This window comes from Medicago sativa, chromosome 1 (assembly GCF_051527215.1).
Source record: "Medicago sativa cultivar Bolivia chromosome 1, Bolivia_mono, whole genome shotgun sequence".
Lineage (NCBI taxonomy): Eukaryota > Viridiplantae > Streptophyta > Magnoliopsida > Fabales > Fabaceae > Medicago > Medicago sativa.
In genome coordinates this window covers 82,109,389-82,134,424 of record NC_140749.1, presented here as the reverse complement: position 1 = coordinate 82,134,424, position 25,036 = coordinate 82,109,389, and the positions used below count along the sequence as shown (strand labels likewise).

The 25,036-nt window shown below is 35.9% G+C and overlaps 3 protein-coding genes and 1 non-coding gene across 5 annotated transcripts; 1 reads left to right on the top strand and 3 right to left on the bottom strand.

Moving 5' to 3' along the window:
- Positions 1-811: 811 nt before the first annotated feature.
- LOC146958138 (small nucleolar RNA R71) lies at positions 812-918 on the bottom strand. Its single transcript, XR_015025120.1, has one exon. It is a non-coding gene; the product is annotated as a small nucleolar RNA R71 (small nucleolar RNA).
- A 3,949-nt stretch (positions 919-4,867) lies between these two features.
- LOC146958137 (uncharacterized) lies at positions 4,868-12,343 on the top strand. The gene is made up of 2 exons (XM_085751586.1): positions 4,868-4,885; positions 11,840-12,343. The coding sequence occupies exons 1-2, from the start codon at positions 4,868-4,870 to the stop codon at positions 12,341-12,343; spliced, it is 522 nt and encodes a 173-aa protein (XP_085607712.1).
- A 4,991-nt stretch (positions 12,344-17,334) lies between these two features.
- Positions 17,335-21,048, bottom strand: LOC146958136 (soluble inorganic pyrophosphatase 4-like). Of its 2 annotated transcripts, none has more exons than XM_085729385.1 (9): positions 20,939-21,048; positions 20,146-20,295; positions 20,006-20,034; positions 19,284-19,349; positions 19,081-19,188; positions 18,352-18,417; positions 18,147-18,267; positions 17,871-17,952; positions 17,335-17,618 (listed from the first exon to the last, which is right to left on the bottom strand). In XM_085729385.1, exons 2-9 carry the CDS (start codon positions 20,276-20,278, stop codon positions 17,576-17,578), a joined length of 648 nt encoding a protein of 215 aa, XP_085585511.1. In that variant the 5' UTR covers positions 20,279-20,295; positions 20,939-21,048; the 3' UTR covers positions 17,335-17,575. The 2 variants fall into 2 exon arrangements, with proteins under 2 accessions (XP_085585511.1, XP_085585543.1); XM_085729417.1 differs by having other exon boundaries at positions 20,146-20,287; positions 20,939-21,030.
- A 2,838-nt stretch (positions 21,049-23,886) lies between these two features.
- Positions 23,887-24,787, bottom strand: LOC146958135 (uncharacterized protein At1g08160-like). Its single transcript, XM_085739719.1, has one exon. It carries the CDS (start codon positions 24,732-24,734, stop codon positions 24,138-24,140), a length of 597 nt encoding a protein of 198 aa, XP_085595845.1. The 5' UTR covers positions 24,735-24,787; the 3' UTR covers positions 23,887-24,137.
- Positions 24,788-25,036: the final 249 nt, after the last annotated feature.

Sequence of the window (25,036 nt, the reverse complement as noted above, 5' to 3'; positions counted from 1 at the left end):
GGATTAGTTATTAAGATGAACCAATGATCCTAAGGCCCCTTTATTATTATTGTTTTTACCTTCAGCAATCAAACCCTTTCTAATCAACTTTCTCTCCTCTAATCATTCATTAAAAGTTAATTAAATTGACCAACTCCCTAGCGGAACGATACTCTACTTACTACTATTACTTCGATAGGCCGTGCGCTTGCGGTTTGGCTCTATCAAGTTTTTGGCGCCGTTGCCGGGGAGTTAACTAATTTGATTAGCTTTTTCTTAGTGATTAGAATTCTCTCTTCTCCTTTCTCTTTTCTTTTTATTTTTATTTTTACCTTTTTATTTTTCTGTTATCGTTAACTTCTTGGGTTCTCAACCTTGTATGCGAAGAACTAGAAATCAAGCGGTATTCATACCCGAGATCGAAAGGTTCTTACATAGAAGGAGGAGAGCAGCACAAAATAACACCGCCATGGCCAATCGCGCTCTCAAAGAGTATGCAACGCCGTCTACGGCTGAGCCACAAGCTGTTATTGTGTACCCAACGGTTGAGGATGACAACTTTGAAATCAAGCCTGCCCTACTTAACTTGGTGCAGCAAAACCAATTCTCGGGATCCCCCACAGAGGATCCCAATCTTCACATCTCTGTTTTCCTACGAATTAGTGGAACCATGAAGGAGAACCAAGAGGCCGTAAGACTTCATCTCTTTCCCTTTTCCTTAAGGGATAGAGCTAGCGCTTGGTTCCATTCCCTCGAAGTCGGTTCCATTACTTCATGGGATCAGATGAGGCAAGCATTCCTTGCCCGTTTCTTTCCACCATCTAAAACCGCTAAACTTAGAGACCAAATCACACGGTTCAATCAAAAAGATGGGGAATCTCTCTATGAGGCGTGGGAGCGTTTCAAAGAAATGCTAAGACTTTGTCCCCACCATGGCCTAGAGAAGTGGCTTATAGTCCACACTTTTTATAATGGCTTGTCTTATACCACTAAGATGTCTGTTGATGCAGCTGCAGGTGGAGCACTTATGAACAAAAACTACACGGAGGCGTATGCCCTAATTGAAGACATGGCTCAAAATCATTACAAATGGACCGACGAGAGAGCCATCTCTAGTTCTTCATCCTCCAAAAAGGAGGCAGGTATACACGAAGTCTCTAACTATGATCACCTTGCTTCTAAAATTGATACACTAACTGAAAAACTTGAAAAATTCAATGTTAGTGCTATCAATTCTGCATCTACTCCTTCTTGTGAAATATGTGGTATAGCTGGTCATGCTGGTGTTGATTGCCAACTAGGTAGTGCTACTAATGGTGTTGAGCAAATGAATTATGCTCAATACAACCAAGGGATGCGACAAAATCAAAATTTTTATAAAAACCAAAATCTCTATGGACAAGTAGCACCCCCCGGTTATGCAAACAACCAAAGATTCACTCAAAAATCCAATTTGGAAATTTTTTTGGAAAACTCTATTGCCAACCAAAACAAACAACTTCAAGAACTCAAAAACCAAACTGGATTTCTGAATGATTCTCTTTCCAAGCTCAATACCAAGGTTGATTCTATTGCTACTCACTCTAAAATGCTTGAAACACAAATCGCCCAAATAGCCCAACAAGTGGCTACATCTTCCCAAACACCGGGAGTCTTTCCTGGTCAAACCGAAGCCAACCCCAAAGCCCAAGTTAATGTCATATCTTTTAGGGGTAGTAAATTAGGCGAAACTTTTGCTAAGGTTAAAAACATTGGGAAAGAAAATGTCAAGCCCTTAGGTGATAAAGTTGTGATAGAAGAAGCTAAACCACTTGAAGAAAACAAAACTCCATCCCCCTTAAATCCCGAAAAGCTTAAATTAGAGGGTAAATTTGAAAAATTTGTTAACATACTTAGGAAGATTTGCATTAAACTTCCCTTTGCTGAAGCTTTGTCTAGGATGCCTCTTTATGCCAAGTTTTTAAAGGAAATTTTTTCAAAGAAAAGGGCTATAGAGCATTATGAGACAATAGCCTTGGCTAAGGAAACTAGTGCAATCATCCAAGAAGCACCCCCTAAGCTTAGAGATCCAGGTAGCTTTGCCATACCATGTGAAATTGGGAATGAATCCATAAACAAAGCCTTATGTGACTTAGGAGCTAGTGTTAGTTTGCTGCCTTTGTCTCTGCTTAAAAGGATAGGGATAGGAGAGTTGAAACCTACCGAGATGGAATTAAAAATAGCTGATCGTTCTACCATGAAACTTGTAGGATTTGTCGAGGACATACCTGTTAAGATAGAGGGGATATACATCCCCACTGATTTTGTAGTCGTTGACATTGAAGAGGACGATGACGTCCCTATAATCCTAGGTAGACCGTTCCTCGCAACTGCAGGAGCCCTCATTGATGTTAAACTTGGTAGGATCGTCTTTCAAGTGAGTGATAAGATGGTAGGATTTGAGTTGGAAAACGTTATGAAAGGTCCCGCTCTTTACTCTTGTTGCATGCTTAACGATCATGTTGTGAAAGAACGTTTTATAGCGCCATCTACACAACATGATATCTTTGATCCATTCTAAGGACTCTTTCTAACCGTCAAGCTAATGACATTAAAAGAGCGCTTCGTGGGAGGCAACCCACGCATTTAATTGTTTTTGTTTTGTTTTTCTTTGTTTTAATTTGTTTTGTAGGTAATTGTCCAAGTATGATTCGAGAAAAATCAAGAAAATGAAAATTTTTGAAGTCCCTCTGACCAGAGTGTTGGCACGGCCCGTGCTGGATCTGGCACGGCCGTGCCAGTGTTTTTGAAGAAAAGAAGGTTGGGAGCCACAGAAAGTTGGCACGGCCCGTGCCAAGGTTGGCACGGCCGTGCCCGTGTTCTGGCCCTTTTAAACCAAATTTTTCTTCTTCTTCTCCATTCATTCTCAAACCACAAACCTCTCTCTACCTTCAAACTTCTCTCTAAACCTCCATAACCTTCAAACCTTCAAACCTCCATATCTCACTCAAATCTTCATCAATCTACTCCATTCTTTCACCAATCAATCACAAACTTCATCCAAAACAAAAATCACCAATCAAAAACAACTTTCATCCACCCAAACCCATAATTCACCAAAACCCTAATCCTTCAAAACCTAACCCAATCACCACAAAACCTCAACCAATCTCCATAACTAAACCCATAAACCTTACTTAAACATCCACCCCAACCCTAAACCAATCCTTTCCACCAAAAATCTTCCCAAACCCCAAACTTTCATACCAACCATAACCAAGGTCAAATGGCTTCAAGAAGAAGAAGTGGAAAGGAACCAGCAAGTTCTTCCGGTCCTCCCCCAAAGAAGCAAACACAAGTCAAGAATCATGGAATTCAGTTCAAAGACAACAAACAAAGGGACAGGTACAAAATTCTTACTTCTAAAACCTTACATCCCTCTAGATATCCTGATTCCTATGATTTGCAAGTGCTAGGGCTTAGAGATGATGTTTTTAGGTTGATAGGTAGGCTAGGTTGGACTGATATGCTAACACCTTTGAGGGGTTATGAGAATTTTACTTATGAATTTTTAAGCTCACTTGTTTTCACTAAAGATAAGTTGAATTTTGATAACCCTAACCATAAAGTTGTTTTCCGGTTAATGAACATTGATTATAATATGTCTCTTCAGCACTTTTGTGAAGCCTTAGGTTTTGTCAATGAGGGGTATATTCATGATCATTGGGATGATAGTCTGAAACCGGATAACTATGACCCAGCTGCCTTCTGGAACCGTATCACCGGCCTTGATAACTATGTCCCTAGAGCCAACAAAGCTAGCAACATTCACAACCCCGTACTTAGGTACCTTCAGAGGGTCATGGCTTGCACTATTTGGGGTAGAACCGAGCTAGGAAACACTAGAACCGATGAGTTGTTCATGTTATGGGCAATGCTCTATAACCACCCCGTCAACACTGGCTTTTATTTGATTGATTACCTAGACTTTGTAGCTACTAGACCAGCCGGTAGGGGAGACATAGTGGTGGGTGGCATCATTACATACATAGCTCGATGTTTTGGTGTGAGTGAGGATGAGGGGATCAAACCAATTGAGGGAAACAATAAGCTTAACCGGGAAACCCTCATTGCTATGAATTTCATTAAACATCGTCCACCACTCCATTACCAACTTAAGCTAAATGTGCCAATCGTGTTTTTATTGCCTAACCCATCTCGGACTACCACCGAGGTGGAAGAAAATTGGTTGTATGTTGATGATGTGCAGGTTCTAGAACAACAAGATGATGAAGGAGAGGGTGCTAGCTTGCACCATGATGAAGGAGAAGGTGCTAACTTGCACCAAGAGGGGCACCATGGCCATGAAGCCGATGAGCTTAATGAAAATCAAAGATGGACATGGATTCACAATGAAATCGAGAGGATGAGCACCGAGCAACAAAGGCAAGGTGTTGAGATCTCCGGCCTTCGCAATGAAGTTCAAAGGGGCAACCGTGTCAATGATGAAAATAATGAGATGCTCCGTCGGATGATGCAACACCTCCAACTTCAAGGTCCTCCTTACGGACCTCAATAAACAAATGTGAGCTTTCCTCTTCCTCTCTTCCCTTCTTCTTCTCCCTATATCTCTCATTCTTCTACTCATCTCCTTCTTTCATCTTCTTCTACTCCTCCTTCTTCTTCTTCTTTTAATTTCTTTTTCTTTTGAATCATTGAGGACAATGCTTCCCCTAAGTGTGGGGGGGGCCTAATAAAGTGTCTAGAGTCGTAGTGTTCCCAAACTCCCTTGAACTTTATTCTTTTGTTTTGTTTTTATAGCAAGAGGCATGACTAAGTAGCTTGTTTTTAATGTAAATATGGCATAAAATTTTTGTTTTGTCTCTTCTCTAAAGGTTGTCTCTGGTACATGAAAATAGTTTCTTGTGTTTCTTATGTTCTTGCTATACCCATATCATGTTTTATTGTGAAAATCTCCAATGAGAAAAGCACCCGGTTGCAATCCTTGAGTAAATGTATGAATAGGTATTTTAAGGAACACGTTCTATCTTTAGTGTTAACTTAGACCCTTTAAAGTCTTAAGAGTAAAAGTAGTATAAGTTTGTGTGGGAAAATTAATCAAATTGTTCTTAATTGTTATATTCTTATTAATTTGTTAATGTTAAATGGGGCGGGAGAATGGCACCAACATATGGGGGAAAGGACAATTACATCCTAACTTCCTAATTGTGGTGGTGACTCCTTAATTTGAACTTAAAGTGAAACAAATTCATCAATGCTAGGGGGAAAGGACAATTACATCCAAAAAGACTTCCTACGCGGAGATGAAACAAATAAATAATCTTGCAGCACTGCTTAGGGTGATTTTGAATCTAGGGGGAAAGGACAATTACATCCGAGAAGACTTCCTACGAGGATAGATAGCCCCTAAGCATCTGCAGCCCCTTTGTGCTTAATTGTTATATCTAATTTAATTTTAACTCAAATTCCCATCACTCTTATATGAAATGAAGAAAGGACTTTTCTCGGTTACTTTAGCACTAAGGATAGAACCTATTCCTCATAATATCTGTCTTATACAGGAGCAAGAAAAGGGTTGGACTGCACACACACACTCACTTGAGACTTGATGTTGGGTAGAATAGGTTCATGAGAAGTGTTTGAAATTGAAATTAGTGTACTTGAGGCAAAACCTTTCTTTGAGACTTATGTTCTTAATATTGCCATAAATCAATCTTCGTTGCTGCTATGTTTGCTGCCTTTTGCTTGAGGACAAGCAAAGATTCAAGTGTGGGGGAGTTTGATGAGTCATAGATAGTATTATTTATTGCCTTATTTAGTTTAGTTTTATTTTAGATTTGATTTTATTTTATTGCATTTTATTTTAGTTTAGAATATTTTACTTCAAATTGTGTTTTATTTTATTTTAGGAATAAATATATGGTGGAAGGTGCCTTGGAGCAAAAGAAAGAGGACTGGAGCAAAATACAGCGCAAGAATACGAAGATACGGGGCAAAAATACAATCCCCCTTACCAGAAGCTTGGCACGGCCCGTGCCAACATGTGGCACGGCCGTGCCCGTCCCCAGAACCACTTTTGCTGCTTTTTCTTCAAGGCCAAGTTACCCTGTTGCAGCTTTACCGTTTTATCCTTTTAGTTGCTTAGTTTCTAAGTCGAATGTAAAGCTATAAATAGAGTAGCTCTCCACCATAAACAAGGATCCTTTACTTTGTTTATTTCAAGTATTATTTTAATAAAAGTCTTTATTTTCCTTTTACTTTCCTTGCAATTTATTTTACCGTATTTCTCTCTTCTTCCTCCATGTCTACGATGAACATGAGTGAGTAGACTTCTTAGTCTTAGGATTATTGGGGAGTCTAATGACTCAATCCTAAACAAAACATGTCTAAACCCTAATTTCTATGTAACCCTAATTTCTAATCTAGATTCACCGTCTTAACGTGGATTAACAATTATCAAACTGTGGAAGCGAAAGCGGAGGGTTTGATAATCGTTAATCCATCATCCCAAACATCAATTCATAAAGCGAGAGCGGAGTCTTGATGTTGGAACAAGTGAATCTAGACAATAGTTGCAAAACAGTGAAATAGTCTTTGCAACTATTGAGACAAAGAGTAGTTTCAATCCTCTATGCATCTTCTAGTAATCATGTCAGTGAAATAGGCTTGGTTGCTAGAAGTAAACTCTCACCGGACTTTCATCGGAAAGGTGAGGGGCTAAGGGAAACCGGTCTTTAGAAATTAGTGTGTAAACCATGAAATTAGAAGTTTAGGTTTTGTCTAGTGAAGGATTAGTTATTAAGATGAACCAATGATCCTAAGGCCCCTTTATTATTATTGTTTTTACCTTCAGCAATCAAACCCTTTCTAATCAACTTTCTCTCCTCTAATCATTCATTAAAAGTTAATTAAATTGACCAACTCCCTAGCGGAACGATACTCTACTTACTACTATTACTTCGATAGGCCGTGCGCTTGCGGTTTGGCTCTATCACAAGCAAAGCGTATCAGAATCTGGGTCCATCTACAAAAAGAAGACTATGGATATTCCATGGGAATCCTTAATAGTTCAAGTAGAGTCACCGGTGGATTTTGCTTCACTCAAGAAGTATGAAGTAAACATGGAAGGTTTGATAGAAACTCAGATGATGTCTGAGTATTTCAAGATGCTAAATGGGCCAACATATGTGAACTTGGTCAAGGACTTTTGGTTAAAAGCTGAAGTGTACAATGAAAAGCCTGCAAAAGTCGTAAGCAAACAAGCGGGGTCAAAGAAAGGGAAAATGGTCATGGATATGAATCCTACATCATTTGATAGCTTAGAAATAAGGTCTGAAGTGATGGGCATTCCTATAACCATCACTGAGGACGTTATAGCTAAAGCTTGTAGGATGCATGCAGAGGGAAGATTCCAAGAAATAGTCAGGAAGGAAGATGTCCTGCTAAAAGGTTACTACAACTCTCTTCTGGGTGGGAAGAAAGATGCCAAGCCTTCAGAGATGGAGATTCACAACAGAATGTTGGTGAAATTCAGTAATGATTGCTTCTTTCAAAGAGCAGGAGGGTCTGACCAACCCAACAACCAACAGAAGCTAGCAATTTATTTCATGACCAATCTTGAAAAGATAAACTTCCCCAGATATGTAATGGATCATCTCTGCTGGGCCATAAACGAAAGCACTACAAGAGGAAGAAAACAAGTACCCTATGGAAGATTGCTTTCTGAAATCTTTCATCAAGGAAGGGTGCTGGAGTTCTTAAAAAGGACAAGGAGTGCTTCTGATAAATGTTTCGAAGTCTCTACTGCTGAAAGGACTATCAGTAGCAGGAGCTTATGCTCTATGAAGTTCATCAAAGAAGCCCCTAAAGATGAAAAGTGGTTAGAGATGACAACTGCTGAAACTGAGATAATCAGGGACTTTCCTCCCATCTTTAAGGAAAGTGACTCTGATTTCCTAGTTCAATCAGTAGCTGAGTACGTCTTGGAGGAAGATGCAAGGTCTCAGGAGGAAGCTGCTCTTGCTAAAGGGAAAGGCAAGAAGGCCAAGGCAGTTGCTGTGTCAGAAGCTGCTGTTTCTGAGGCACCTGAAGGGAAAAGGGCCAGAACTAGTTCTGAATCAGAAGCTGCTCCTACTAAAGGAAAGAAGGCCAGAACTAGTACTGAGTCAGAAGCTGCTAAACCTGTTTTTATCAAGGAAAAAGGAAAGATGCAGAAGGTTGGTGCTGCTTCTATTCCACAGAAGAGGAGAAAAGGTAAGGCAGACTTGGTAATCACTCAAGAGCAGCTGGATGAAGCTCTTGAAGAAATAGAGAAAGAGGAGGCTGATCCCAAGCTGAAGAAGAAGAAGGCTCCCCTTCAACTTGTGAGTCCTATGGTTGAGATGACTCGAATAAGGAAAAGGATGGCAGATGAACGTGCTGCTGATCTTATATCAGAAAGAAAGGATCAAAAAGCTCAATACATTCATCAAAGAGATGAAAAGCTCAAGGCTTTGGGATTGGAGGACTGTGATAGGTTCTACAAAGATAAACTGGCTGAAGTAAGAGCCATTGCTGGTAAACCTACTGAAGACAATGAGGAAGACGATATGATGCTCGTCTTTGAAAATGCTCCAGAAGAGGGAACTTCAGAAGCAGTTTCTCAATCTGCTGATCCACAGAAGATCACTTCTGAAGCTGACCCTGCAGATCAGGTAATCCAGATTCCAGTCACCTCTATCCCCTCTTCACCCTCTTCACCATCAGCACCTGAACAAATAGAAGACACTTCTGTCTTAGACAATCTTGCTCTCCACTACTCAGGTGAATTACCCATAGACAAAACTTCAGAAAAGGCCTCTGAAGCAACTCCAGAAGCAGCTGCTTCTGAAAATGTTGTTTCAGAAAACCCCCATCAACAAACACCTGAACCACAAAAACCCACAACACCCCCACAATCACCAATAGCCATCATTGACCCCCAACTCAACAATCAAACAACAACTTCACTACAACAACCACCAACTGAAACTGAATTTCAACCTTTACCTGAACACTCTCCAGAACCAACTCCCATGGATGTTGACATCTCTCAAGTCAATGTTCAAGACTCAACCTCCACCACACACATTGATTCTGACCAGCCTTCGTCTTCAAACACACAAACACACCTTACCTTTCCAATTCCTAACCCCATTCAAGATTTAGAAATCAGTGATTCTGATCTTGAAACCCTTGATCATCCACCCACAAACATCCTGGAATCTGGATATATTAATTCTGAGCTTCTCACAATCTTGAGTCAGATGCATAATCTGGTGGATCAAAGAAGGACAATTGATCTCACAGGTGCATATGAAGACTCCTGGGCATCTCTTCAAAACCGGGCAGCTGGGGTTATTGAAGAAATCAAGGCCAAATGCATCAGAGTCAAGCAAGCTTCAGTCAGAAGGCTAATGGAGCAAGTGAATCAGAGTCTTAGAGTAAGAAGTTCTACACTGCTCCTGGCAAACCAGCCTTTCTTCTTTGAAACGGATTACTTGACCAGAGAAGCAAGGCTGTGTAAGCTTCTGAAGAAACAGATGGCACAGCAGCAGCAAGAAGCTAGAGAAAGGGAACAAGCTCTTCTTCAGAGGCAACAACAACTTGAAGAACTGTTGAAGAAGAAGATTGAAGAAATGGAAGAGATGAAGAAACAACAACAAACCAACCCTTAGTTGCACACCCTTGTGTTTTTCTTTGTTTGTTGTCTGTTTTAAAATTTCTTAGTCCTTGCTTCTGAAACCATCTTGTCTTATTTCTCTTGCTTCTGAATGCTTACTGATTCTGACTGTTTAGCTGCTTCTGACAATTGATATACATGTTCATATATTTTGCTCTGACTTATTTAGCTCACTTTCTTTTATACTCTCTCCTGTTTGAGTTTTTCTCATATCTTTTTGTCTTTTATGCTTAAATTTATTTTAATTTTTTTTGATAATGACAAAAGGGGGAGTATATGTGACAAGTATTTAAAGGCTCTGAGCCCCATTAATGGCATTTGAAATTTTTGAAAACCTTCTATCATTTTTTTACCTTATTGGTATAAGCTATGAACGAACGAAGGAGTATCAAAATTCAAGTAAAATTAATTGAACCATTCTTCTTATCTATAAGTTAATTCTTTCAATGATTCAATTTTGTTTTTAAGCTCTGATAATATTATTGCGCGAAAAATGAATTTAATTAACCTGGATAGAACTTAGGGGGAGCTTACAAACCTCACCTTAAAGACTATCAGACTCAGGGGGAGTTTGAGCTTACAAACCTCAGATTCTGAGCTTACAAACCTCAGAACCCCAAAGTCAACTTGTTAATTAGATTAACAACAATTGATCAATTTTAAATACTTTTGTTTGTCATCATCAAAAAGGGGGAGATTGTTGGAACAAAATGTGTTTAACAATGAACCTTAAAGGGTTTTGATGATAACAAGGTATTAAAAATTGTAAATTGGACTAGCTAATATTTGTTCAAGTGTACAGGACCATAATTATAAAGTTACATCATCATTGGTTCTGAATGAGCAAATAAAGAGCTATGGAAACAACAAAAATTTGAAGCTTGGACGCTCCTGAAGGCAACTTGCTACTGAAGAGAAAAAGCGCTCCTGAAGTCAAGCTGCTCCTGAAGAAATAGCGCTCCTGAAGTAAGCTGCTCCTGAAGAATAGTGCTTCTGAAGACAAAAGGTCCAGAAGCCACATCATCAGAAGCTGCGTCATCAGAAGCTGCAGAAGTCATATCATCAGAAGCTGCATCATCAGAAGCTGCCTCATCAGAAGCCATTTCACCAGAAGCTGAATATCAACTGGATTTGCAAAGAATCAAGAATTGAAGAATTATCAATGCAAAAGCTGTCTATTGGATTCGAAAACACAAACAAAGGATTAGTGGAGTTTGCAACGGTCATTTCAAAGGTGTTTGAAGGCGTGTGTTTGCAATTTGGACGAAAGCGTTGACATTGTACTTTGTACGAATTGTACAACCACGTTCTCCACTACTCTGTTTTGTGTCCGCGCTACAGGACAAGAAAACAGCTCCAGAATACGGTTTCACCTGCATAGATGTTCCTTTGGATAAGGAATGGATTTCAAATTTGTTCTTCATAGGACAACAGCCAAATCAGGCAAAAGATTATTGGTGAAAGATCAAGCTTCAACAACGACTCTTTGGTGTGCTGGCAATTTCACAACGTCTCTCTCACACCTCTATATAAAGGAGTGAAGACCTAGAGAATTGGTAATGCAAGAACGCTGAACGAAAGACTCACAAGATTTTCACAAGTACCAAACCTCTGCTGAAATTGTTCTGCATTCACTTAGAATTTCTGTGTCTCAAAGTCATATCTTAGAAATTCTTAAGTCCATTGAGTCTGTATCTGATTTGTATTGTGAGCACCTCTGATTGTATATCAAGTGTTCAACCTTAAACAATTTTCTGTGTAATTTTGTTTAGTTAGGAAGTCTCTTGCAGTTGTGCTTGAGCAGGAAGTCTCTTGATTGTGTTCTTGAGCAAAGGAAGTCTCTTGCTTGTGTGCTTGAGCATTGGAAGTCTCTTGCTTGTGTGCTTGAGCATTTGTAATCAGATATTACTCATAGTGAAATCTCCTTGGAAGTGCAAGGGGGACTGGACTACTTCCGGATTGTGGAAGGAACCAGTATAATTGCTTTGTGTCGTTCTTCTTCTCTCTCTCTCTGTTTTGTTCCGCTGCATTTAGATTCTGATTATCACTTCAGAAGCTGTCTCGCTTAGCTTCTGATCAGTGTGTTCAGTTTTTAGGAGAAACGAAGAATTTTTCTAAAACACAATTCAACCCCCCTTCTTGTGTTTTTCTCACCTTCAGTATCTTTATAAATTGCTGGAGCTATTAGCTCACAACACTCCATTCTCGGTTGTTGATGAAAGTCTAGCATTTGAGATTTTGCAATTGATTGGAAATCTCAAATGGTTTTTTGAGGGAGCATGGTGGTCCGACCTCGAAGCCTTCTTGCTCGATCACGAGAAGTATAGCAGGACATTTGTCGAGCAACTTGAGTATAGTGAAAAACTCTTGACGGAAATATCCGAAGATATTCGAATCAGAGAACAACAAGTTCTTGCGCAACAAAGAGCAATACTGGCTGAATGGAATGGTTCTGTGGAGGGATCTGATCATGTCTTTAGAGAGAGCCTTGAGCACTTGGCCATGCATAAACAAGAATTGAAAAACGAGCTTACCAATACCGATGCCGAGCTTATAGAGGTTCGCTCGAACTTGAAAGAAGCTCTAAAGGCCAAAGCCAAACTGGCTTCTTTAGAGTTCAATATTTTTTCTCCTAGCATTATTCGCGAAAAAGATACAATATAGGGTAGAACTTATACCTTTGTTTCTCTGTTTTTTCTTTGTTCTTGTTAGTAAAATAAAATAATACAGAGAAACATTGAATGCATGTTTAGTCATGATGATCAAAATAATATTTGGTGCAATTATGAAAATCAAAATAATTTCTTGTGTGTTAAATTCTTGATACAGTTTTTAAAATTGTTTGCAGAAACTCTTTTGCTAGTTCTCTCACCTTTATTGTTTCTAAGAGAATTTAATTCAGGCTTTTCTTCACCAAGTATGTATGGATGGAGTTGATACTTTAATAAGTTATTATTGTATATAAGTGTTGGATCGGAATTTGATTTATGATAAAATAATATAATTTGATCTATGTATCTGATCCTACTCAGTGAGATATAATGTTTTGTTGTTTTGTAAAATAAAAAAGGTTTTGTTGATGTTGTAAATTAAGTTTTTTATTTTTTTTTTATAAATAAGCACTTTTGTAGCTATTACCTTCTTATTAATAAATTGTTTTTGCCCATAAAAAAAAAGCAATTTTGTTGTATTTTCATAAGTGTCTTTTTGGATTTTTAATTATTTTTTTTCTGGGCTGTTTGTCTTGTATTTTATTTAAACCAAACCATGACCATCAAATAATTGGTTTGTGGTTATAAAGTATTCAGTTTGAGATTGTTTACATAAATCAAAAATTGAAAGAGTAATTCCAACTTTCCAATAAGATTAATTTGGTTTTTTAGCCCCTAATTAATTCATTCGGTTGGAAAAAGTTGCAAGGTAGAACGAACACTCTTTTCTTTCTTATTTTTTTTTAATGCAAAATGAATTGTAGTAGATAAAATGAGAGAATTACAATTAGTACTTGAACACTACTCTTTTATAGGTAATGTATTTGGTAGCTACCAATTGATCTACATTTACCGAATATTTGTAGTATTTTGCTTTTGCGCTCTCTCAATATATATGGTAACGAAATGAAACCATGTTTAATATCACCTTTAATGACACTGTTATTAATATCATAACACTTTTCTACACATATTCAATATATCATTTTATCTTCACCAACTTATCATATTTATCACTTTCCAAATAATTTTTGGTGAAATTAGGAAAATCGAAATAATTTTATCTTGATGTTAAATTCTTGATACATCTTTAAATTTGTTTGCAGAAACTCTCTTGCTAGCTCTCTCACCTTTATTATTTCTAAGAGAATTTAATTCATGCTTTTGTTCACCAAATATGGGCTGAATTGATTACGTTAATTCATCTGCAATTAATTGTTACATTAATATGTTTATCTTGTATCTATTTTTGTACATCATCTAAAACATCTAATTTGGAATGACACATCTTGTTTGCAAAGTATGAATTAAATTCCAAACAGTCTCCCAAATGAAGTTATGACAGGACGAAGCAATTATCAACACAAATGAACTTTGTGGGGGAATGATTGTGTAGGCTTGGCTTTTGTCCCGTCTGAGGCATAAATGTGGGATTCTTACATTGTTGGATAGTTCAAAAGTGAATTTCATCTCCGCTTTTCAAGGAAGGAGGTTTCTAGGAATTTGTTTGGAGAGGAGTCCTTTGAAGGAGATTGTCGATGTTTATGCATTGTGTTAACAGATGGCAAAGAGGGCATTGTGGGCGGATATATTGGTGGAAAAGCATGGGGAGGTGGCGGACTTTTGGTGTTGCTTGGAGGACTTCAATTTTATTAGTGAAGGCAGAGAGGAAAGTGGTGGGAGTTGTGTTAGCGGGAAGAGGAGGGAAGGAAGATCGATGATTTTTTAATGTCTTCATTCAAATGCTTGCTCTCATTGATCTCCCGTTATTGGGGTGTAAATTCACTTGGATGCAACTGAAAAGGAAATGTTTAAGTCGCTTGGATAGAATGTTTATCTCTCAAAGTTGGAATGTGAAATGGGGTGATGTGAATCTTTAGGTATTTCCTAGAGTGATTTCGGATCAAACACCTTTGATCCTTCACTAATGGGGTTATAGATTGGGGTCTAAAATTGTTTGGTTTCAATAATCATTGGTTGGTTAGCAAAGAGTTTCTCCGAGTGGTGGAGGGCGCTTTGAACTCTTGTTTCCCTCAAGGTTGGATTGTATTCATCTTTGGAAGCTGTATCGTAAAGAAAGTTTATTAACGTATTGATCAGTCAAGAATTAGCGTTTTTAATATAATATTTGAGTCCGTTTTATTTAGATTTGATTCCGTTTTATTTAATATTATTTCATTTTTAGAACTATTTTACTTCAATTGTAAGTTATTTAATTTCAGGGACAAATAATTGAAAGATTGAGTCTTTGAGCAAAAGAAAGAGGATTTGGAGCTGATTCGGGTCAAAAATACGAACATTGAAGACAAAAATACAATTTCCCCAAGTCAGAAGCTTGGCACGGCCCGTGCCACCAGCCACATGGCCGTGCCACCTCCCAGACACTTTTTTGCTGCTCTTGCTTAAAAGACAAACTACCTATTAGTTTACTTATGACCTAAAAGTCCATGGTTTCTTGTGGAACATTCTACAGATGTGTTGCTTAGGATTTAAGTCATTGTAAACTATAAATAGAGTAGCTAGCTATCACAACAATTCATCTTTTGTTCTTGGAATAAAAGTTCACCTTTATTTTATGTTCTTCTTGTTCTTCCTCTCTTCTATGTCTACAATGAACATGAGTGAGTAGACTCTTCTTGTTTTGGGATTGTTGGGTAAGTCTAAATGACATAACCCTAATCAAACCAAGTCTTGAACCCTAATTTTATATAAATCTACTTTCTAATCTAATTTCACTGTTGTTATAATGAATTAATAAATATCAAACTCATGAAACGAAAGTGGAGGGTTAGTATTTGTTAATTCATCATCTTAAATATCAATTCATAAAGCGAAAGTGGAGTTTTGATATTGGAACAAGTGAAATTAGACAAGGATTGCGAAACATGAGAATAGTCTAGCAAACCTTGAGACAAATAACGTTTCGTTCTTCAAGGATTCCAATAGCAATCAACCATGAGAATAGACGTGGTTGTTAGAGGAACACACTCACTGAAACCGAAAGGAGATGTGATAGGCTTGAGAGAAACTTGTCTTTAAAAAGTAAATCCAATATAATATTCCGGTTTAGGGTTTGTTTGTGAAGGGCTTGTTATTTAGATGAACCAATAATCCCAAGGCGCTTTTATTTTTATTATTTTCTTTTAATTAAAAATCCAAACTTTATAACTCAAAACTCTTTTCTAATCATTGTTTAAAGTTAATTGAATTCATAACTCTCTGTCGGAACAATACTCTTTTATTACTACTTCGGTAAACTGTGCACTTGCGGATTTATCTCATCATGTATCGTTAAAGTTAATTGAATTCATAACTCTCTGTCGGAACAATACTCTTTTATTACTACTTCGGTAAACTGTGCACTTGCGGATTTATCTCATCATGTATCGAAGAAGGTTTTGAAAAATTCTCGTATTGCCGTATGAGTATCGTAACGTAACGTATCCGTATTGTATTGTATTGTCAGGTATATATGGGGGCTTCATAGGTTCCAACCAATTTCCTTATTGAGGAGATTGCACAAATAGTTTGGAAAGATCATAACCATTCCGATGGGGGAGGTAATGAATAATCTAATCTCCAAAAATCAATCAACTTTTATTGGATGGTGGTCAATGTGGTACCTTTCGCAAATAAAAATAAAAATTCCTTCAAAAGTAAGTTGTTTGGGGTCAATGTTGATTTCTTGAAGAATGCAGAGGAATTTTTAAATTGTAAAGTAGGCGTTATTCCCTTTATTTATCTTGTGCTCTTGGTGGGTACAAATCCAAGAAAATATGAGACTCGTTATTTATGTTGTTGGAGTCTAATGCATTGATGCACAAGAAGCTAAATACATTAATAGCTCTCAAACCCAAGCACAGGTTGTATTGGATAAGAGGCAGTAGGTAAAGGAATTGCATTTTCAACGAACGAGGCATGAATATGTCTGCTTGACGCTGGTTAGTTCTTGTTATCTGCTTTGTAAAATTTCATTCAGGTCAAAGCATATTGAGTTGCAGTATCATTGTATACAACAGGCGTTGGAGATGAAGTTGTTTTCACTTGAAAAAATCCATACTGATGAGAACAGTTTAGATATGATGACAAAGACCTTGTCTGTGACGAAGATTATTTGCTGCAGAAAGAAGGCCGACATAGTTGAGCAGCTTCTTTCCGCTTGAGTCGTTAGGGGAAGATTTGTTGGGTGTGTGTGTGTGTGTTGATTACTTGTTTCAATTGAGTCAAGCACAAGTGCAGTTTTAAGAAAAAGGGAATTAAAAGCAAGTCCCTAATTTTACAAGATTGTAACAATAGTGCTGCACGTGTGAAAAACATATCGAAGTTCCTACAGTTTTGCTCGTTCAATTATGAACAAAAATTCAAATGCATATCAATTAATCAGCTCATACCAGACACCAGAGACATGAATTTAAAGGAGGTACTACCATTCTACCATCATATGTATCCAAAAATTAAGCTTAGAACAAAACAAAATCACAGTGACGTCTCACTGTACATATTATGACATGAGAAAAGAAGCAAATAATATATATTCTTCAATCATTTCAACTGAACATACTGACATATAAATAAGAAGGCAAGTTGTAATCTTTTGAACATATACAAGTGCAAGAGACTGAAATGAGAATGGGAAAAAGAAGGTATGTATGTTCACGACAGTTGCAAGGTAACAACAGCCTGCTGCAGCAGTGCAGAAATCACTGAAGGCAGCGGCAAGGCAATGACAGTTGGTGACTGCAATGACAACGCAGAGTTTCTGGTTGTGTCTCGCATCCCTTTCACTCATATTTTGAAGTTTTTTAATTTTCATTAAAATTCCAAGTTGGTCATGAGGTACCATCAAGATGGTCTAATTTATCAGACGGCCAAAAAATGGTGAACGGTACTCTTAAGTTCCAGCACTAACATTAGATAATTTACGTCCAAAGAAAAGCCACAATATGGGGAAGGAAGTTTGTAGGCATGCTTGCAAAATGTATTTCAAATAAAATGTGTGATCAGGAAAAAAAAAACACAAAAGGAAACGTCTAGATTAAATATTACACACAGGGCTAAAAAATTCATATTAATCTTGTCGGAAATTTAGGATTAAGGTACAAGTCATTTTTTCGTCGTAATCGTAGTTATAAAATGGCAGCCTTCAAATCATATCTTCAAGACCAAACAAAATCCATATGCATCACTAGCGCCTCAAGGTCTCCACAACGTAGTCCGCATACAAGGTCCTTTGCAACAAAAAAAAAGAAAGAGATTATAAACTCTGCATCCTTGAGCATGCATCAAAAGAAAATATGAAAACTGAAATCCTGGAATACTAGATGTATAACGGAATATATGAAATAGGATATGGCGTCAAAATTGGTTGATTTGAAGAAATAAGACATATTTTTTAACCAATCAAATTGCAAACTGTACATTGGATAACAAAAACTGAATAGAATAGTGTAGTATGCATGACTCAGATCATTGTTACTTACATGGAATGCTCGATTGCCTCATAGGCAGATGAGGAAGGAAGAAAGTCGTCTACTGCAACTTCCTTGTTCTCATTTTTCTTGTCTAATTACTTTTATTAAGGAAATATATATATATATATATATATATATATATATATATATATATATAATAAAACAAGTACATAAATATACTGCACTAAAAGAAAAATATCCATGTATTTCGGTGGAGTTAGCAAGTAGTGATACTGAAAAACAAAAGCATTGATCAAACAACATCTGAAATTTTTGGAAGGATACAATCTTCAAAAAAACGACGGATTTCAGCTAATCGGTGTGGAGGGAGCTCCTTGATATCATTGTAATGCCTATACTCAGGATCATCAGCACAGACAGCAATTATCTTGTCATCTTTCTCACCCTGATTTTCAAAAGAATTAGTGGCTGAGCAATAATAATCAAAATAGAAATTATTGCTATCTGCAAAATGGAATGTCTCACATACCTGATCAATCATAGGCATGAGTCCAATAGCTTTGGCACGGAGAAAGCAACCTGGAACAACTGGCTCCTGTTTCAGCACAATTACGAATTAGCGCTCCAAAGCAGTAAAGACAAATCTAATACACTAATACTAGAGTCTAGATAGATGAAGTCCACTTCTTACTTGATCCTCTTTATGAATTAATACCATGCATTATTGTGAAATGGTATTAGAGGAGTCATATTTTGAAATTTATCACATTTGCACATTTTGATCATTTCCTTGGAAGAAAAAGGTAAGGCTTCATATGCCAAGAATTTTTAAATTCATTAATTACTTACTTCCTAAGATACTAGTATTATCAAAATATATTCCTTAAAATGTTAACACCGACCAACATCTTGCATCTGAAATCACAGCTGGCCAGATGTTGACTATTATTATACAATCTATTTTTGAGAAGGAAAAAGAAAATTACAAGAGCTCTAGTCCAAAATATTGATATATGAAGTTCCATTATAAGGAGGCTAGATCCTAGATGGTCTAACTTTGATAATATTTTCAGCACATACAGGTTTCCTTTCGGAATTCAATGAAGAACTATGCAAATCGCATAAAAACTAATAACAGATTCCAAATTTGAGAACAGGATTGCATAAATATGTAGCGCAGATTTTATCTTCATATGAAATTATCACACAAGGCAAGTTAATTTGCAAGGGAAGGGTACAATATGACTATATGGGGTACCTGCATAATAACCAAGACGTCAATGGGGTCACCATCCTCGCAAATAGTGCGAGGGATAAACCCATAGTTGTGAGGATACACAACTGATGAGTAAAGCACGCGGTCAACCTGCGCATAGAAGCATGCTCAGCAATGACAAACGGCAACAAGTACTACAAAAGGGGGGGGTGGGGCGGAAAAAATAGCTAAGCAACCATAATCACCTTAATAAGTCCAGTTTTTTTGTCAAGTTCATATTTGACCTTGTTTCCTTTTCCAATTTCAATCACCTAAAAATCCATCAACATTTCACAAGTGAAGTCTTAAAATCAGATTTCTCAATGAAGATCTTAATTGATGTCCAAACATGATAATATACAAGTTCAGAATGAGGCGCAATCAAGTTGTATTATGTGATGAACATAAACAAAATGCTGGACTTGCTTAGCTCTATAGCACAAGCATGCTACAAATTAAGTCCGACTAATGTCCGAGTAATCAACATGTGGCTTTTCAGCAGATCGGCAATGTATCAAGAGAGCCATTTCTTATAATAAGTCTGCCTAACTAGATAAACCAACGGTTCAAACAGAATCAGAACTATCCAATATGTTAATTTTTAGGCATGGAAAGCGGGAGGATAGTAGTCATCAACTAAGGGTCCATTTACTTTTGGGGGTTCTTGAAATATTTTTGAAAAATCTGTTAAACTTCAATTTTGAAACATTGGTTTCAGAAATGCATTTTTGTTAGTTAGCTTACATATTCTCTATCACAATTAAAAAAGAAAATCCATAACCAAATGTTATTCAAGCCAGCCACATGCAACATAAAAAATTGAAAATGAAAATTGAAAACATTGCTATAAAGCAAACGGCTACAAAGAAATTCTATTATTCATAGAAACATATACAACTCATTATAAATTAATGTCAAGCATGCTTACACAGTTGAAGATCTTGGGAGCTTCAGTCCCTACATTGTTAGGAAAAAGTATTAGAATACCAAAAGCATTACAAAGTACGTAAATAAAAGAAACAGAGTAGCAGGGCATTGTAATCAAACCAACACGCCACGATCGTTTACCTATGTCAAGATCATGCCAAGGGTGTGCAGCTACAGATCTCCTTGCCAAAGATGAAACGATCCTCTCATTAAGCGGTGGAGGTGATGGTGAGGAGGTGGCAACCTTGTTTGGGGTCTCAATAGGTGGAGACATTTCTGCAACCTGAAATGCTAAAATACAACTATAATCAGATCTATCATACTCAATACTTTTTTCATTAATAAAATGAATGGATTACACAAACAAATGAGGCGAATGAGCATACTCAAATACTTGGACATAATTTTACGAACAACAACAATCAAGTATTTTCCCACTAGGTGAGGTCAACTACACAGATCAAACGACGCCCTAATGCTTTGTCATGTACCATATTTCTATCAAACTCTTTGATCTATCTTTTTTAATAGTTATTTTTAGTTTTACCAGGTCTTCGCCTACCTCTAGTTATTTGACTACTTTTCATCTGATCTTACAGCTCAAATTTGACCATATACTAAAAATCTATCAACTAAAGATACAAATAAAGTGAATCACACCATATGACAATTAAACTAATCAAAACGACCATAGATCTAAACTAGTCAAATGCATAAAAATCATAACATCTACAAAAAAAAAAAAAAAAAAAAGTATTCAGTAAGATGACATGCATAAACTTTATAAAACGGCGCTTCAACAAAATGATCAAATAAGCAACTATTATAATAAAATAAATAAATAGCAAGCATGTTGCATGTGGTTTTGGAGCATCCTAACATGATACATATGTATTCAAATGGAAGGAAAACCCTAGAAAAAACGGAAACTTACGAAGGAAAATAAGGTTTGAGAAAAAACACAGATCTCAGTAGAATATATGGGACTAAGAAAAATGTGAATAGTTGCTTGATAAGGGATACAGGATACTGCTTTAAGTAGAGTAAGAAAATGTGAGTGAGCTGCTGTGTATGTGACATGTCTCAATGCTGTTTAAGGAAAATAAATATTCATGCAATCAAGGAATTTACTTGCCTTCCATTTATATTACGCATATCCTCTCAAAAAAATATATTCTATTACGTATATTACGCTTATATCTACGTTTACTTGGAAAATTACTTTACTAAGTAAAGGGGAATATTTACTTTTAGGATATCTTTTTATTTCCAATTTTTTCATTTTTATATAAACTATTTTATTTACAATTTAATTTTTCTTTATTTGATTAAATAATTAATTTTTTAAATATCTATACTTTTATATGAAAAAAGATACTATGTTTTGGTGTAGCATTTTTTTTTCAATTTTACTCTTCCCATATTTTATTTTTTTTACTACTTTTATCATTCTTACGAATAAAATAAAATGAATTTCTTAAATAAAATTCAGATTAAATTTTACAACTTTTATTATTTTGTCGGCAAAATTAAATAAACAATATCTTCTTTATAAATAATATTTACTTAAAAAAATAGTGTGTTGGATTCATCATGTACAAATTAATATTTGGCTTAATGGCAATTTTGGTCCGCTTTTTTAATCAATTTTAGGATTTAGAAATTAATATTTAGCTTAATTGCAATTTTGGTCTCATCTTTAAATCAATTTATGGAATTTGGTCCCATGATTTTATTAATCTACATTTTGGTCCCTTGATTTTTCCAATTTCTTAAATTGAATCCAACATTTTAATTGATGTTGTGTGACACAATTTTAGGTGATGTGGCTCTCACATGAATGTCACGTCAGATTAAACTTAAAATTATATTACTTTGTTTTATAAGAATAAGAAAAATAATATTACTTTAAAATTCAAAAAACTATTTTCAAATTATATTACTATTAATTTAACAAAATTTGTAAAATTGAAAGAGTTTTTCTATTCACACCCCATGTAATTCCCTTAAAAGTTTACAATAATACCAAAATTTTCCTTTTATAAAAATTTCTTAAAACCTTAATTTCATTCATTGTCACTCTAAAATTTCACCCACAAACAATCATGGATGTTCAATCAATATCTATAGAAAAATGAATAGTGAATCAAAACAGCTTTCATTCATGCTCGATAAGTAAGTGATTTTGATGGAAGGTTCATACTTGATATGTTATGCACCTGTTATTTGATGGTGGCCTTAATGTAATTTGCATTGTTTAAAAAATTGAAATGTTGGATTTAGAAATCAGGGGGACAATTGAAATGTTAGATTCAATTTAAGAAATTGGCAAAATCAAAGGACCAAAAATTGTGGATTTAGAAATCAGGGGGACAAAATCCAGAAATTGATTAAAAGGAGGACCAAAATTACAACTAAACCATAACCTCTTTCAAATATTCATCATTTAATTAGTAATTCTTCAAAAAAAAATCTTTTAATTAGTAAATTAATTAACTTTTAATTTCCAAAGAACCTCATTTTGGAATCATAGATACGATATAAAAAATATTGATTTGAGAGTGGTGCGCATTATATTAATCAGTATATAATTGTATGAAATAATAATAAATATGATTCTTTTTTAAGGAATTTGCTAGTAATTTGTTTATTATTAATTACTCTTTATGTTTCATAATAGTTTTTATATTTACCCCAACCCAATGATAGTAGTAAGTAGTAACATGTGTATTAGGAGTATTCGGGTTCAAGTGTTTGTTTTTGTGATGTCATTTGGATCGATTCTGTAGCAAAAAATCATCTGATTCAAAGTAAAAATTTAGTTTGGATGACTCTTTTAATTAGATTAATATTATGATATAGTTTAATGTGATTTAATTTGGATCAATATTCAGGGAAAATCAAACTAGCCTATTGAATTGGCACATGAAAATCGAACTTGAGTATGAACATATTCTAAGGTATCAAGCCAACATCACCACCAACCCAAGTGGGCAAAAAGGAAATAGTATTGCTACCTAGAAAATGGTTAAACGCAAATTTCCTATTCATTGAATTTTTTTATTTTATTCCTATGTTTAAAGGATGAGAGTTGAACATTCCCATGTGAATAAAACTCAACGTAACTTGCTATAACTTCCCAACTATACCATTCACATTGATTTCCATTTTTATTTTTTTAATTAAATGATTTCTAACACATTCTTCAAAATTCTAATTTTTTATCAAACACATGGATAGGAATGTTATTCGTGGAAATATTATTCCTGAGAATATCATTCCAATGAATATCGTAATTTCTTACTTTGAAACAAACACTCTTATGGCACACTACCAAAAAAAAAAAAAAACACTCTTATGGCTATCCTATTTGTTGTATTAAAAATAAGATTTTTATTTCTATTTTTTGCTGTTTTTTTATTGGCATGTTATGCTGTTATTAGAATCCATTAATAGAAATACTTAATGAATAATCAATTGAGATCGTTTCCATTGGTTTTTAAAATGAGACATAAACTTAATTACTGAAATTCCCTAAAAGAAAGTTAATCACTAAAATTGGTTGTGTTTTTAAATCATTTTTTTACAATTTTTTTCTATCATGTAATGTAAGAAATTTTGAATTGATTTGTATTCTGCCATCGACAGTAAATGCAAAAATGGAATGCCCCCGATTGTTTTCTTTTCTTTTTTTACAAGAATTTGAAAAGAATGTGTTAGCATGACACATAGAATTACTTTGCTAGGATTGAATCATATGAAAAATTCCACCAATTGTTTGCGAGTCGGAAAACTTGCAATTTTGTATATTAATACTAGTTAAGATTATAGTCATATGATGAACGCAAATTATTTAATAACGTTTCAATTTGCACTTTCAAATTAAACACAAACACATTAAATTGATTGCTTAAAAAACTTCAAGAGCACTAATCACTCAAAAGATACACAACAGATAACTAAATAACAGGAACAAAATATTTAAACCTAGCTAGGATTTCATGAAAAGGGAACAAACTCGTAAACTGATCAAAGCCCACACTTTTTTTTTTTTTTTTTAACAGCAAAATATATTTATTGTGAAAAACCCTATTCCCATCACAAGGTGTAACCAGAGCAAGGCCACAAGCAAGTCACTCCTTGACTTGACATCCTTTGGGTCCACCGACCAATTCACCGGAAGTTGCATTCGAAGAAATTCCAATGGGTATATTCTTGCAGAAAATCTGAAGAGACGTTGGCTTCCTGAACTTCCACAAACCAGCCCTAAACTCAGTGTCCACAGAAGACTGAATATCGAATTGAACAGAACCTTTAGACCTATCACCATTGAGATCGGTAACAGCACGTGGTTCAAAGTAAGCATTGTTGGCGGAGAGTGTTGCTGCACTGAGAGTGAGTTTACTTCTCTCGCGCTGTTTAAACTGATCAAGTGCTATTTTAGCGATGAATTTGGAATGATAGGCGAGGGTAGTGCGAAATTTGTTATAAGTAATAGTCGTCTTCTTGTTACCGTTATGGAGGGTAAAACCGAGGCGCCATGTGCCGGTAATGCCTTGGTTGGAAGTGTTGAAGTTTGAGAGGGAGAGGGTGGTTACGGTGACATAAGGGAGACTTGGACGGAGGAATAGCCATGTGAAAAGGAGGATTATGCCGGTGAGTAGCATGAGGCCGAGAAAAGTGAACAAGAAGACACGGATGAAGGTGCGGGAACCTGAAGGGTCTGACATTGGTGAGTGAGTAAAAAGCAAAGGATTGAATTGAAAGGATGAGTGTAAGAAAGGGTGAGGGAGTGAGTGAAAGAAGAGGGTGGATAGTGGCCTTTTATAAGGGTATAAACTTTTTAAATTAGGAATGATTTTTATGAGTTAACGCGTCTAATTAATAATATTCATTCTTCATGTCTAAGTTTATGGGCTGTCTAATAGGGGTGTTTCGTGTGCAATTTGGATCATTTTTTAGGCAAAAGTATACACGATTTGGTTTGATTTTAGATGATTTATTTTTAAAAAAATCGATATCTAAATTAATG

Coding starts and splice junctions, on each gene's coding strand:
- LOC146958136 (XM_085729385.1), bottom strand. CDS start 20,278: ATGTCTCCACCTATTGAGACCCCAAACAAGGTTGCCACCTCCTCACCA. Junction 19,189..19,283: donor AAAAAACTGGACTTATTAAG/GTGATTATGGTT, acceptor TTCTATGCGCAG/GTTGACCGCGTGCTTTACTC. Junction 17,619..17,870: donor GAGGCAATCGAGCATTCCAT/GTAAGTAACAAT, acceptor TTTGTTGCAAAG/GACCTTGTATGCGGACTACG.
- LOC146958135 (XM_085739719.1), bottom strand. CDS start 24,734: ATGTCAGACCCTTCAGGTTCCCGCACCTTCATCCGTGTCTTCTTGTTC.